Source organism: Sapajus apella, unplaced genomic scaffold (assembly GCF_009761245.1).
Source record: "Sapajus apella isolate SASKATOON/1434 unplaced genomic scaffold, GSC_monkey_1.0 scaffold732, whole genome shotgun sequence".
NCBI lineage: Eukaryota > Metazoa > Chordata > Mammalia > Primates > Cebidae > Sapajus > Sapajus apella.
Genome location: NW_022437658.1, coordinates 1,170 through 14,866, shown reverse-complemented (window position 1 = coordinate 14,866; position 13,697 = coordinate 1,170). Strand labels below are relative to the sequence as shown.

The following is a 13,697-nucleotide window of genomic DNA, read 5'->3' as shown; positions in this document are numbered from 1 at the left end:
TTGGCTGGGGCTGGGGCTGGGCTCCACGGCTCACCCCTGTAATCCCAGCACTTTGGGAGGCCGAGGAGGGCAGATCACCTGAGATCGGGAGTTTGAGACCTGCCTGACCAACATGGAGAAACCCCCGTCTCTACTAAAAATACAGAATTAGCTGCGTGTGGTGGCGTGCGCCTGTGATCCCAGCTACTCAGGAGGTCAGGCAAGAGAATTGCTTGAACCCAGCATGCAGAGGTTGCAATGAGTCAAGATTGCACCACTGCACTCCAGCCTGGGCAACACAGCAAGACTCCGTCTCAAAAAGGAAAAATAAACACCTGCTCCAGGGGCTGGGCATTCAGAGTGCGGCTGACTCGGAGAGCCAGGCAGGGGGGACGCCGGCATCAGAGTCAACCTTATGAGTACAGCAAGTCAGATACCGTCCAGAAGGCGGGGGGAAACACTGGGGCAGGGAGAGGGTGAGGTGCTGGGGGAAGGCCTGGAGGAGGGGGCTGCGGTATCCCAGGAAGCTGCAGGAAGCGTGCTGTGGGCAGGCAGCGTAGCCTGTGCAAAGGCCCTGACCACGCCAGGCTTGTGCTGGGAGATGGAGACCCAGGGCCTGGCTCCTCAGTCAGTCACATTGGTCTGTGGCCCAAAGCCACCCACGACTCCCAGTGCCTTTGGAAGAAACCCCACTGACTGGGCGCGGTGGCTCATGCTTGTAATCCCAGCACTCTGGGAGGCAGAGGCGGGCGGATCACCTGAGGTCGAGAGTTTGAGGCCAGCCTGACCAACATGGAGAAACCCCTTCTCTACTTAAAATACAAAAATAGCCGGGCGTGGTGGCAGGGGCCTGAAATCCCAGCTACTCAGGAGGCTGAGGCAGGAGAATCACTTGAGCCCGGGAGTCAGAGGTTGCAGTGGGCCGAGATCTCACCACTGCACTCCAGCCTGGGTCAAAAGAAAAAAAAAAAAGAAAAAGCAAGCCCTGGTCCCTCCTGCAGTTTGCACCCCCGCCCCCGCCCGTCTCTGGCCTTTGCGTGCCTGGGTCACTGGCCCCGGACACCCGGGCCCCTCCTGCCCGAACCTCCAGCCGTTCCCTCCTCGGGGTCTGCCCCGCCTCCCCACCCCTGCAGCCTCTCAGGCTTGATGACCGGATTTACCAACCTGGGACCTACATTTCCTACTTGGTCAGGACAGGTCCAGCTCGGAAGCCCTGGGAGCTTACACAATCATGGGGCCTTCTGAGTGAAAAGCAGTTTAAGACCAGGAAGGCAAAATCAGGCCAGGGCAGGCACGGAGCCAGCCTGGAAAATCTGCTGTTCAACTCGATGAATACTGAATGAGCCAGGTGGAGCGGCGTGTGCTGTGAGCCGGGCTTCTCGGGAGGCTGAGGTGGGGGGATCGCTTGAGCCCAGGAGGCCCAGGCTGCAGCGGGCTGAGATCGCGCCACTGCACTGCAGCCCGGGTGACGGAATGAGACCCTGTCTCAAAAAAAATTTTTTAATAGCCGGGCGCAGTGGCTCACGCCTGTAATCCCACCACTTTGGGAGGCCAAGGCGGGTGGATCACGAGGTCAAGAGATCGAGACCATCCTGGTCAACATGGTGAAACCCCGTCTCTACTAAAAATACAAAAAATTAGCTGGGCATGGTGGTGCGTGCCTGTAGTCCCAGCTACTCAGGAGGCTGAGGCAGGAGAATTGCCTGAACCCAGGACGCGGAGGTTGCGGTGAGCCGAGATCGCGCCATTGCACTCCGGCCTGGGTGACAAGAGTGAAACTCCGTCTCAAAAAAAAAAAAAAAAAAAGAAAAGAAAAAAAAATAGATGGACTGTGCATGGCAGGCCTGGGCCGGAATTTACAGCTGAGGAACCAGAGGCTGAGGAAAGACGGTGACACTCGCCTCAGCCACACACACGAGCTCCATCTGTGCCACGGCACCGTCCCGAGGGGCCCTGACCCAGGCCTGTTTCTGCAGCGTCTGCCATGAGGGTGGTGCCCCGTCCTGCTGGCCCCGGGCTCACACAGGTTTCCTTCTCCCTGCTGAGCTCACCTTGCCCCAGGAACGTCTTTCCGCACAGGCTCGTTCTATGCCGGCAGCTCTTAGTCCTTCAGCTCTGCCTCCTCCTCAAGGAGAGGAGGCCCCCTCCACTGTAGGCCTTGGAGGTGTCACTGTCCACCGTGGGCCCCTGGAGTGGAGATACTGCTTAGAGCCACAGCCCAGAGTGGAGGGGCTGGGGGAGCTGGGAGCCTTCCCGCCCCACAGGCCCTGTCCTTCTGGGCTCCCTTTGGGGTGGGGGGATAAGAGGGAGGACAGGCCACTTTGCCCAGGACAGGGACAGGCAGCTCCACCCCATGGTGTAGTCCAGCCCATGAACTCGTGTTTCTCTGTGACTTCCCCATCTCACATCTGGGGAATCCAAGGCAGGCTTGAGTTGCCACCAACACCCAGTGATGGGGTGGACGTCCACCACTGCACTCCCATGCTGGGGCACGGCTGCACACGACGGGTGCTCACTAAATGCCCGTCACCGGGCACGGGGCTGCACACCACGGGCGCTCACTAGATGCCCGTCACCGGGCACGGGGCTGCACGCCACAGGCGCTCACTAGATGCCCGTCACCGGGCACGGGGCTGCACGCCACGGGTGCTCACTAGATGCCCGTCACCGGGCACGGGGCTGCACACCACGGGTGCTCACTAGATGCCCATCACCGGGCATGTGGCTGCACGCCACGGGCGCTCACTAGATGCCCGTCACCGGGCACGGGGCTGCACGCCACGGGCGCTCACTAAACGCTTGTATGAACAAGAACACTTAGAGACGAGAGCTGGTGTGGAAACTACGTGCTAAGTGGTTGTGCTTTTGCGAATCAGGTTTATATTTTTGTGTGCAAAGAACAAAGGTGAAGCACCTGGGTGTGAGTGGCTGCTTTCTCAGGGGGATGAACCCGCAGGGGCCCAGGCCCATCTGCTGGTTGGCACCCCGGGAAGCCCATCTGTCTCCCAAGGCTGCCCTGACCTGTAACTCCCGCACCCTCCATCCGGTACAGAACACGAGGCATCCACAGGTACCGTGGGCCCACGCCTGGGGCCGGGGGTGCAGCAGGAAGACGGGCGGAGCCTGGGACCCTTGGGGAGGATGGAGCCTGGCAGGGAGGTGGGGGGAGACCGAGCCGGGGACCCATCTGGGCCACAAGCCCGGTGATGCCCACCCAATGCGACTTCCCTGTCGTTCTGTTGGCACCGTCTCCACCCCACTGGACCCTTCTGCCTGTTGTCCATGCACAACCTCGACCCAGGTATACTACAGGCGCCTAATGAACGAACGCAGAGTGAGCATCCCTATCCACGGGTCACTGAGCACACGTTCAGCGGGTGGTGCTGTGACTCCAGGTCCCTGCCCGGGCAGAGGGGCTCCATGACCTGCGGGCCTCACTCAGCGTGGGCATATGGCACCGCCTGGTGGCAGCCGGCGGGGAGGGCCTGGCTGCAGAAGCCAGCCAGGGACCCCGTGCTGGCCTCCGCTCCTCCAAGGCTGTGCGGCTCCCCAGAGCGCGACTGGGTGCGGCCCTGCACATCCCCTGCTCGCCTCCAGGAGCCGGTCCAGCACGCAGGATCAGCGCTGGGAGGGGCTGCCACCCTTGGCAGAGCAGTGGAAAGCCTGAGGCTGTGGGCCATGTTTCTCGGCCTCTGTGACATTAAAACGCCAGATTTCCCCGACACTGAAACACACTGCCTTCCCATCCTGACCCCCGGCTTCTCTGGGAACCCCCAGCGTCTTCTGCCGACCTCTACCCCGAGACTCCCGCTCAGACCAGAGTTAGGCCCAGCGCTGCAGGCTGACAGCATCTGCCAACCTCCCTCCAGACCCGCTCACTGGCCCTGTGCCTTGGTGACCTCCCCGCTCCATGCTCCTGGTCCCCCCAGCCCAGCAACCGTGTCTGTTCTGTGTGCTGGGGGTAGGTGCCAGGCGGCTCAGCCTCAGGCCCAGCTTCACACACCTGCTCACCAGGACCACCCCTGGACCCTGCTGGAGCAGCCTGCCGGGAGGATGGGTACGGGCAGCTTTGGGGCAGGGCAGGCAACAGAAAACCTCAGCCTCCATCGGAGAAGAAAAACAGGCTCGGGGAAGGTTCTGGTCAGCGCCCACGCTCTGCGAGACTCTCAGGCACTGGGGAAGTCCCAGCCGCCTTCCAAGTCTGCTGACGGCCTCAGGCCCTGTCCAGCCAGTGCCCCCAGCACCCCAGCCCCCAGTGGGATCTCAGCAGACCCGTTCTCGCTGCAAAATCCCAGCACTAGACGGGCCCCTGCTGTGGCCACCAGAGCGCAGGGGCGACCCAACCCCAAGAGGCACAGACAGGAGCCAGGAGAGGGTGAGGGTGGGGCATCTTTATTGTGGTGGTTGGTGGGAGTCGGGTTCCCACGTGAATCTTGGCGCTGTGACGAGCCGGCCGCCCTCCAAGGGGCGGGCTGGGGAGGGGCTTCTGCGGTTCTGGAGTCCTGGCTACGACACCAGCTCCCCGGCAAACCCCCTCCAGAGCTGCCCAGACAGCCGGCCCCGGGACGCACAGACACAGGGGGGTTGGGGGTCACCTGAGGCCAGGATGGGGTCGCCGTCAGTATGGACAGGCGAGTCCCCTGCGGCCAAGAGATCAGAGTCGTCCCTGAGGCTGAGTCACACACAGACCTGGGGCCTTCAGGAAATGAAACATCAAAGCGCAAGGTGCGACCAGACAGCGCTGGCTTCAGGCAGGCAGAACGTGGGCCCTCGGGTGACCTGTGACCTCCCGCAAAGGGCAAGGACTTGGCACTGACTAGAGCCAGTGGGGAAAGCGGTGCCTCCCCACCCCGCCACGACTCAGACCCAGAAGCTCAAAGAGCCACAGACGGGAGCTCAGCAACTCCCTGGGCTCTCGTGAAACAGCTAAAGAGGAAAACCTAAGAGCAAAATCCTGAATGTACGAAACTCTACTTTTCAAGAGACAAAAAGAAAAAAAGAAGGAGGAAGCGTATGGTGGGAATCTACAAGGTGGGTTTTCGTTTAAGAGGCGAGAACTTGGAATCTTGCAAGCACTGGGAGTGGGCTCCAGTTGCAGCAGACATGGGAGCAGGGAGTGTCCTCGGGCCACCTGGGGGCAGGGAAGGGGCGCTCAGAGTGGACCCTCCCAGCGACCCACAGGCGGGACCCAGGAGCCCACCGCTACCCCAAACACACTGTCCACGGGAGGAGCTCCTGCCCACCGCCCCGCCCCGCCCACCGCCCCGCCCCGCACACCACACCTGGCTCAGGAGTTGTTCCTCTGGCGGATGTTCTTGCCTTTGTCGTTCAGGGGCTTCCCGCTGCCTTTCCTGGGGCACGAGGGGCCGGGTGAGAGGGTGTCCCCCACGAGTCACCCCCTGAAAGTCACCCCTGCCCGCCCCAGCCCCCGGGACCCCTGAACACGGAAGCCTGGGGGTCTGTCTTTGTGTTTTAAAGGCCTGGGGCAGCAGGCAGCGGCTCTTTAGGACCCCCGAGCCCCACAGCCAGGACTTACAGGGGTGCGGAGCCTGCGTCGTCATCTGAAGAGGGACAGCCACCATGAAAAAGAAGATGAGGGGACAGCCTGTCAGCGCTGGCCCCACTCCGGCAGCTGTGCTGCGGGCCCCGCCCTCAGTGTCCCCAGGGGTGGCTCTGGGCAGCTCATCAGCCTCGGCCAAGCGGATCTTCTGGGTCTGAGCCCCTCCCCACAGAGAGCTGTCCCAGCCCCTCGCGGGGGCCTCACCCCTGCCCTGCAGCGCTTTCCAGGAGTCGCGGCCACAGGCCCCACACAGGCCTTGCCCCAGCACATGCAGCCCAAGGGGCAGAACAGCTGCGCGGGGCGGCAGGCAGGGGCTGCCGGAACCCAGGGCTGACCTCGGGTTCCCAAGCCCCATCATGCAGAGGCCAGGGCTCCCTGGTGCCACAGCCATGGGCTCTTGGCAGCTGCCTCGAGGTCCAGCAGAGCAGCAAGGGCCGGCTTACCATGGAGGACGCCAGCTTGCAGCCAAGTGAGGGAGAGAAGGGCCGGGTGAGGCTGCGGGGCGGAGCTGCCGCCTCTCCCTCCTCCCGGGTCCAAGCCCGCTGCCCACTGAGCCGCAGCCGCCCCTGGACGGACCCTCCACCCCACACTTTCCTTCAGGGTCCCAGGAACTCCCTGCCTGGGGGTCCTTGGTCCCAAGCTCTGGGTCAGCAGTGAAGCTCCGGGAACTGGCCAGGAGTGGCCCCAAGGGCAGGATGTGTGGGCAGGGGGCTCAGGCTCACCATCCAGGACATCGTCGGGCTTCCGGCGCTTCTCGTAGATGAAGATGACGGTGACCAGCACCAGCACCTCAGCCACGATGCCCAGGAAGGGCCAGAGGGCGGCCAGGTGGCTGCGCACACGCAGCGTGATGACGGCTTGGTCGCTGCCCTCGGAGCTGGTGCCGTTGCAGGCGTACTTGCCGGGGTCGGCCTCCATGTCCAGGTTCTTGATGTGCAGCTCGGACCGGCCCTGCGAGGAGTTCACGAAGAACCTGCTCTGCGAGCCGTTCACGATGGCCTGAGGGGATCGAGGACAGAGAGGCTGAGACCTGGTCCCCCAGCGCCGGCCCCTCACCTGGTCCCCCAGCGCCGGCCCCTCAGCCCTTCACCTGGTCCCCGGCGTCAGTGATCCTGTACCACACCCAGTCGGTGACGGGAGGCACAGACTTGGACTCACAGACCAGCACGGCCGTCTCGCCCTCGTTGATGTGTTCTGAAGACTTCACAGCCTTCACTCGGGGGGGCCCTGACAGGAGGGTGAGAGAGGAGCCTGGAGCCCACAGAAGAGGCCGTTCCCCTCCAGCTTCCCCGGGCGGTGGACAGTCGGCCGTGCCCGGCAGCCCTGGCCTCAGACTCACCTCGGAGTGGGATGCTGGCCCTGCCCGTGGGCTCAGGGAGGAAGATGCAGGAGTACTCTCCCCAGCGGTCATCGGGGTCCACCCTGCAAGCACAGCAGGCGGGTGAGCCACGCACCGGCTCTGCAGGACGCCTCCCAGGACCCAGGGTCCAGTGAAAAAGCAAGTCTGAACCTCAGCACAAGCCCTGGTCGCCCACTGGCCCAGGGAGAGCCAGGCTGGCAAGACCCCACGGGAAGTGGTGTGAAAACCAACAGACAGCCCCACCCCTGGACCGATGCACCCACACCTCTGGTCCCTACTCTGCACCCCACACCCTGTGACCATCTTCCCAGCGAGCCGGAAAACAAAAGGCTCTGTGCTCCCAGGGCCGCCCCAGCCCAGTTATGACGAGGCTCCGGCCACGGTGGCTGGCATCTGGGGTACGCACAGGGCAGGGCCCAGGGTGGCGCTTTCTCGTGTCAGAAGCACGCGCCCAGGAGTTGCACACGCACCAGGGGAGGGAGCAACAGCCTAGCTCCCAGGAGTGCCCCTCAGGACCCTCCCTGGGCTTCTCCTGGGGGGGGTCTAAGCAGATCCCTAACTTCCGCCTGGATCAAGCCTGTTCTCACGGCCCACAGAGGCCGCTGGCAGCAAGAGAGCTGTGAGAAGGCCACGCAGCGGCGTCACGGGGTCCGGCACTCACTCCAAGTTCATCTTCTGTCCGGGCTGCGAATCCTCCTGCAGCACCACATCCCCTTTCAGCCAGCGGTGCCCGGTGACCTCTGTGGTGCTGTCATTCAAGGAGCAGGTGAGGAGCGTCTTGGAGCCGATGTTTCCTACGGAAGTGAAGACTGCCCCAGCTGCGAGGCCCGGGAGACGCAGTCAGCACAGAGCGGGGGAGCACAGCCCGCGCTGCCTGCCTGACACCAGGAACATGGAGCTCCTCCCTCAACGACTTGTTTTCGGCTCTGAAACTACACCGTGGCCCTGACACCCCAAGGGGAATGTCTGGCTGCACCTCCGGAAGGTGCTTTTGCTGGCAGATGGGCCCTGGGCTAAGGCGCTGGTAACCCAGCGGCCCCACCCGGTGAGGCTCCTGTCAGGAGACACAGGAGGCTGGGCCCCAGGTGTAGGGACAGACAAGGCACCCGCCCTGTCCCTGAGCAGGGACCAGGGCACAGAGCTCTTGAGCAGCCCTGGCACAAACCGGAAATTCCTGTCTGAAAAAACAGCTACATCGCCCCCTGGCCAAGGCTGCCTCCTTCGACGGCCCCTCAGATGCCTGCTGGTGGAGACCTGCCCCCTGGATGGGGCTCCCAGGCCCCTTCCTAGGAGGGACCCAGGTGACCCCATCCACACCCCTGATTCCAGGCTGACGGCACTGCAGCAGCGCTGGGAGCACCCCGGTTCTCCTGCCAATCCCCACCGAGCAAATCTCTTGGTTAATTTACAATGTTCCGGTTAGGAACTAAATGTGAAAATCTCTTAGGACAAGACGCTGAGCAGGACACGGAAGGTTCTGAGGGCAGCAAGCCTGGACCGAGGCTGGAGGGCCGCTCAGGTTGGCAGTGTGGACGGAGGCTCAGGGAAGGAGCCAGGCAGGTGCCCGGGGGAGCAGAGAGGGACGGCGGCACAGACAGCACAGGGTGGAGGGAGAACAAGGACCCACCTGCTGGAGGGCAGAGCTCTGCCTGCCCCGAGCCAGGCTGCCCAGCACTGGCAGTCAAGGGCGAGCCCACCCCTTCAGGTCCGGGCCCCTCTGTCCCAGCGGTGGGCCCAGCAGGGCAGAGAGGGGCAGGAGGCGTCTGGGTTCTACCAGCAGGAGCCGGGGGCGAGCGGCACAGGAGGGAACTGAGGGAGGCGGGGAGGGAGGCGCCCGCCACTCACGTTCCAGGACTAGCACCACCGCCTGGGCGCGGACCCACTTGACCCTGGGCGCCCGCGTCAGGTGGTTGCGGTCTGGGTCGTTGCTGGCTCGGCACTCGTAGGTGCCCGAGTCCTCCTCTGCAAGCGTGTCGACGGAGATGGTGCTGGTTGCGTGCTGGCGGTAGGTGGCGTGGATGTGGACGCGGTCCAGCCGGGCGCCGTCCCAGAGCTGGGAGCAGGTGTCGTTGGGCCCGTGCCCCTCGAACCACCACTGGATCTCCGGCACTGGGCTGCCCACAGCCTCACAGTGCAGCTCCACACGGCCCCCCACCCGCCTCTGCTGGGACAGTGGCGCCCGCACAAAGCCAGCTGCGGGGAGAGCGGGCGTGGGGCCTCGTTAGTGCGCCCTGGGGAAGGCCTCGCCCACAGGACACCCGGCCAGGGCTGGGGGAAGCTGCTTCCTTTCAGCTTGTGGGAGAGTGACGGGGTTGGGCTGCCAAAGGGCAGCGCACGAGAAAGACCGTGGGAGCCACCGCGGATGTCCCCCCGACTCCCACCCTCCCAGCAGCCACACTGGCTTCTGATGCCACAAATGAGGAACCACACGTAGCTTAAAACACAAAACCCATGAAACTGGGCAGAACAGCCAGGAGTTTAAGCCCGAAGGGCCACTCCTTCAGAGGACCGTGGGCATGGCTGTCCCAACTTCCAGACTGCAGGTCTCCAGGGCAGCGTCCTGCCCGACACCCCGACCCGAGAGATCCGGTGAGCTGCTGAGAAAAGCAAATCCCAAAGCCACAGGGGCAGCGGGCTCTGTCCAGGAGGCTCCACTCAGGCTCTGTGAGGACGGCTTGCGGGTGGAGAGTGCTCGTGTCCTCAGCAATCTCAGGGCAGCCACCCAGAGAAGAGGATTAGGTAAGACGGAGCCAGCAGGGCCTCAGGGGCCGTTACCTCTGGCCCCCCCGCCACTCCTCCCTTCAAAACGGAAGGGCAGGCCCCGGAGCTGAAAGGAGCACAGGAGAATCCACACGGAGGCTCCCACTGTGCCTGGTACCCGCCTGCCAGGAACTGCCCCGCCCAGGGGAAGCACGGGGAGCGGGCGTGGGGGCTGTGCAGCCCTTCCCTAGAACACCCAGGGTAAACATGCCTCGCCCACCTGCGCCACCTCCTGCCAGGACGTGCAGCCCCTCTTAGAAGACCCAGAGGACGCATGGGGAATGGGCGCACCACACCCACCTGCGACTCCCGCCAGGACTGTGCCGCCCTCCCGGAACACCCTCTGAGGTCAGGCTCCCAGGCACGGCTACAACACACGCATGCAGGGACACACGTCCGCAGACACACGGCACGCAGGCGCACACGCACGCTCACGGCTCCGAGGCTGCGTAGCAGCGCACGTGTCACGGGCCCCAAGGCCCCAGGGACAGGGGATATTCACGTCTGACCTCCTGAGGGGAAAACATTTGGCAGTGCCACTGTCACAAAGGGTCCTCACCTGGTAACCCACATTTCCCAGACTGCAAACAGCAGTGACATGGAGAGCCCGGCGAGGCGAGTCAGGGCAGGAGGTGCGGCCAGAGGCAGCCCGGCTGGCAAGGCCTTCCGGCCCCACAGCGGCCCCTCGCCTCCTCTCCCCCTCCTCCCCCTCTCCCCCACTCCTCCCCTCTCCTTCCCCTCTCCTCCTCCTCCCCTCCCCCTCTCCTCCTCCCCTCCCCCTCTCCTCCTCCCCTCCCCCTTCCCTCCTCCTCCCCCTCCCCCTCTGCTCCCCCTCCTCCCCCTCCCCCTCCTCCTCTCCTCCTCCACCTCCTCCCCTCCCCCTCCCCTCCTCCCTCTCCCCCTCCTCCCCCTCCCCTCCTCCCCTCCTCTTCCTCCTCCTCTCCCCCTCCTCCTCCAGCCCTGCGAAGCTGCCCTCCACATCCTCCTCACCGTCCTCACCTGGGGTGCTAAGGCAGGGCTGGGTCCCGAGTCAACACACCCCACCTTCAGGCAGGGCAGGGCTGCGGCAGAGAGGAGGACCCGGTGGCCTGCAGCCAACCTGCCCCCACCCACCTTCCCCCCAGGCCCTGAAGAGGCCCCCGTGATCCAGCCTCCAGCCTCGGGAATGCCCAGGCGTCCTGTGGGAAACCGAGCCAGGCTGTGCCTCGGAGTCCAAGGCTCTGAGGGGCCATCTGCCCCAGTGACCGTGTTCTTCCCGGGCACCGCTACAACACATGCACGCAGGGACACACGTCCGCAGACACACAGCACACAGGTGCACACACATGCTTATGGCTTCGAGGCTGCGTAGCAGCGCACACGTCATGGGCCCCAAGGCCCCAGGGACATGGGTCCGCCACCTTCTCGGCAGGTGGACGGCGTCACTCCCAAAGAGACCAAAAGGCTCTGGACGGAACAACCGCCCATGGGCCCTCCGCATGCTGGTGATGTCGGTGCCTGTGTACTGAAGTGCCACTTGTGTGGGCCGCAGGAAGAGAAAGCCTCCACAGAGGCTCCTGGGGACACTGGAGAGCCCCCCACCCCACCGGGCAACCCACCCGTGCCAGGCGCCTCCACTCAGGAGCAGTAGGAGGAGCGGCAGTGCCTGACCCTCAGCCACAGGCCTCAGAAAGGTTAGCATTCGATTCTGGCCACATGATCCATAACCCATGTTCTCAAGTAAAGTCACCTTCATCTAAAAACAGCCACCGCCTCCTTGCCACTCGGCAGCCAGGCTGGGGCTCAGGGCCAGGCAGGCCGTGTGGTACACAGGCAGCCCCACAGGTTAAGGCTGGCCACCCGCCCCCATCCGCCCTCCTCCCCACCCACTGCAGCACTCTGACAGAAGCCAGAGAAAACAGCTCTGGGAGGCGTCTGCGGGCACCTCCCCCGTCTCCCACCAGAGGCTCAGGGGTGAAGCCCTCCGCCCTTGGGACCCAGCTGGCACACCCGGGCCCCCAGTATGTGACAAGCCAACAGGTGCCGTGGACGGCCAACCTCGGGCACTTGCCCTACCCAAGCCCCAGAGGCCCCTGAAGCAAGGTTCATGAGAGGCAAACACGGTCACACATACACAGAGCACACATCAGTGTCCACCCCACGCAGGACACGGCTGTGTGGCCCAGACCTTTGGGTCTTCAGGAGCCAGTCCCCAGCAAAGGTGGCGTTTGTTAAAAGCACAGAGACGCTCTGAGGATGGGGACCCACGTCCCATCCCCCACACATGTGCTCGAGCACACACGCACACACACGCGAACACACTCGCATGCACACACATGTGCACACACACACACACACACCCCTGCACACCTGCGCTCCCAGCTTCGCAGACTCCACCTGCTTCCCAGGCTGCAGCTCTGGCCAGTAAGCCCCCTGCTAAGCTTTCTGCTGAAGACAAGCGATTCTCAGTCTTGAGCACCAGAAGAACAAAACTATGAACCATGCTACTCAGCAGGGAGAGACCAAAGGTCTTTCACCCACTTGGCTGTCAAATTAGCTCAATGTGGGAACCTCGTGCTGTGCTTGAAACCCAGTCAAGCCTGGCTGGCTCCCAACACTGTTTCCACAGGGCTGGGGCGGGCTTATCTCCAGACTTCACCTCCCCAGTGGGCTCCTATCTGTCTCCCCAGAGAGCTGGCCACGGTGCTGAGGCCAGGCCCTTGCCCAGGGGGCATTCGATAAAGGGCCACTTTGGTGAGGATGAAATCTCAGAAGTGGGTCAGGAGTTCACTGGCAAAGCCTCTACAATGGGGAGCCCCTCCCTAGCCCCTGCCCAAGGCCCCTACGGCTCAATGCCCAGGACAGAGGCTCAAAGCCCTTGTTCTGGACCCTTCAGGAGTCCAGATCCTCCGGCTCTGGACCTTGTTCCCAACACTTCAGTCACCACAAATCTTTTTTTTTTTTTTCTTGAGACAGAGTCTCGCTCTGTCGCCCAGGCTGCAGTGTACTGGCCCAATCTCGGCTCACCGCAACCTCTGCCTCAAGTGATTCTCCTGCCTCAGCCTCCCGAGTAGCTGGGATTACAGGCATGCACCACCACACTCGGCTAATTTTGTATTTTTAGTAGAGACAAGATTTCTCCATGTTAATCAGGCTGGTCCCAAACTTCCGACCTCAGGTGATCCGCCTGCCTTGGCCTCCCAAAGTGCTGAGATTATAGGCGTGAGCCACCTCACCCAGCCTAGGTTTTGTATTTTTAGTAGAGACAGGGTTTCACCCTACTGGCCAGGATGGTCTCGATCTCTTGACCTGGTGATCCACCCGCCTAAGCCTTCCAAAGTGCAGGCGTTACCCAGCTAGTCACTATAAATCTTTAACCCAGAACCAAATGAGGAACTCAGTAAAGGAAGCCAGTCTGCGCCCACAAGCAAGAAAGGCTGTCGTGCTTTTCTCCTGGAAAAATCACACCTCGATCCGCTTCCCGAGTACACTCTGCAAACCACATTTGCCCACCCCCAACACAGGGCCCCCTCCTGCCAACAGCACTGAAAACCGAATGCCCCGTCAGAGCCTGCTAGAAATGACTTTCCCACTATTTCCTGTGCTCCCTGTAACCTTGGAACGTGAGCTCCCCAAAGGCCTCAGTTTCCCCGCCTGTAAAACGAGGAGGGGCATCCAGAGACCGCCTCCTTGTGTGTCCTGAAGCCAAGCGCCCCTGCAGGGAGGTTCTGCTTTCCGTTCCAGGGCCCCTCGAGGGAGCAGCCTGCCAGGGCTTAAGAGTGCGGGAGAGGACCCGGGGCAGGTGCACACCCGAGGCAGCACGCCAGGGCCAAATCCCGCGAAGAACGATAATCCCTTCCCGATCCCGAGGGCTGACCCGCTCAGAGCCTCCGCGTGCACTTGGGAGGACAAAAGCCCTTTTCCTCCCAATGACGGCGCCGAGATGACCGCTGCAGGCAGCACGGGCCCTCCAGGGGGTAGGGGGGTCTCTGACCCTAACGCTCCCAGGCAGGGGGGATCCAGTCCCCGCAGGACCGGCCCAGCCCCTGACCCTGGCTC

At 63.2% G+C, this 13,697-nt stretch overlaps 1 protein-coding gene across 4 annotated transcripts in view; it reads right to left on the bottom strand.

Moving 5' to 3' along the window:
* Window positions 1–4,350: 4,350 nt before the first annotated feature.
* BSG (basigin (Ok blood group)) overlaps window positions 4,351–13,697 on the bottom strand; it is a 9,998-nt gene continuing 651 nt past the window's right edge. The window contains exons 2-10 of one of the 4 annotated variants that reach the window (XM_032272583.1): window positions 8,745–9,092; window positions 7,561–7,717; window positions 6,879–6,961; window positions 6,630–6,766; window positions 6,262–6,538; window positions 5,983–5,997; window positions 5,516–5,540; window positions 5,262–5,330; window positions 4,351–5,110 (exon numbers count right to left, since the gene is read on the bottom strand). In XM_032272583.1, coding sequence (XP_032128474.1) covers window positions 5,267–5,330; window positions 5,516–5,540; window positions 5,983–5,997; window positions 6,262–6,538; window positions 6,630–6,766; window positions 6,879–6,961; window positions 7,561–7,717; window positions 8,745–9,092 — 1,106 coding nt within the window. In that variant the 3' untranslated portion in view covers window positions 4,351–5,110; window positions 5,262–5,266. The remainder of the gene's footprint in view (window positions 5,111–5,261; window positions 5,331–5,515; window positions 5,541–5,982; window positions 5,998–6,261; window positions 6,539–6,629; window positions 6,767–6,878; window positions 6,962–7,560; window positions 7,718–8,744; window positions 9,093–13,697) is intronic. The other 3 variants (XM_032272585.1, XM_032272584.1, XM_032272586.1) reach the window with 3 other exon arrangements.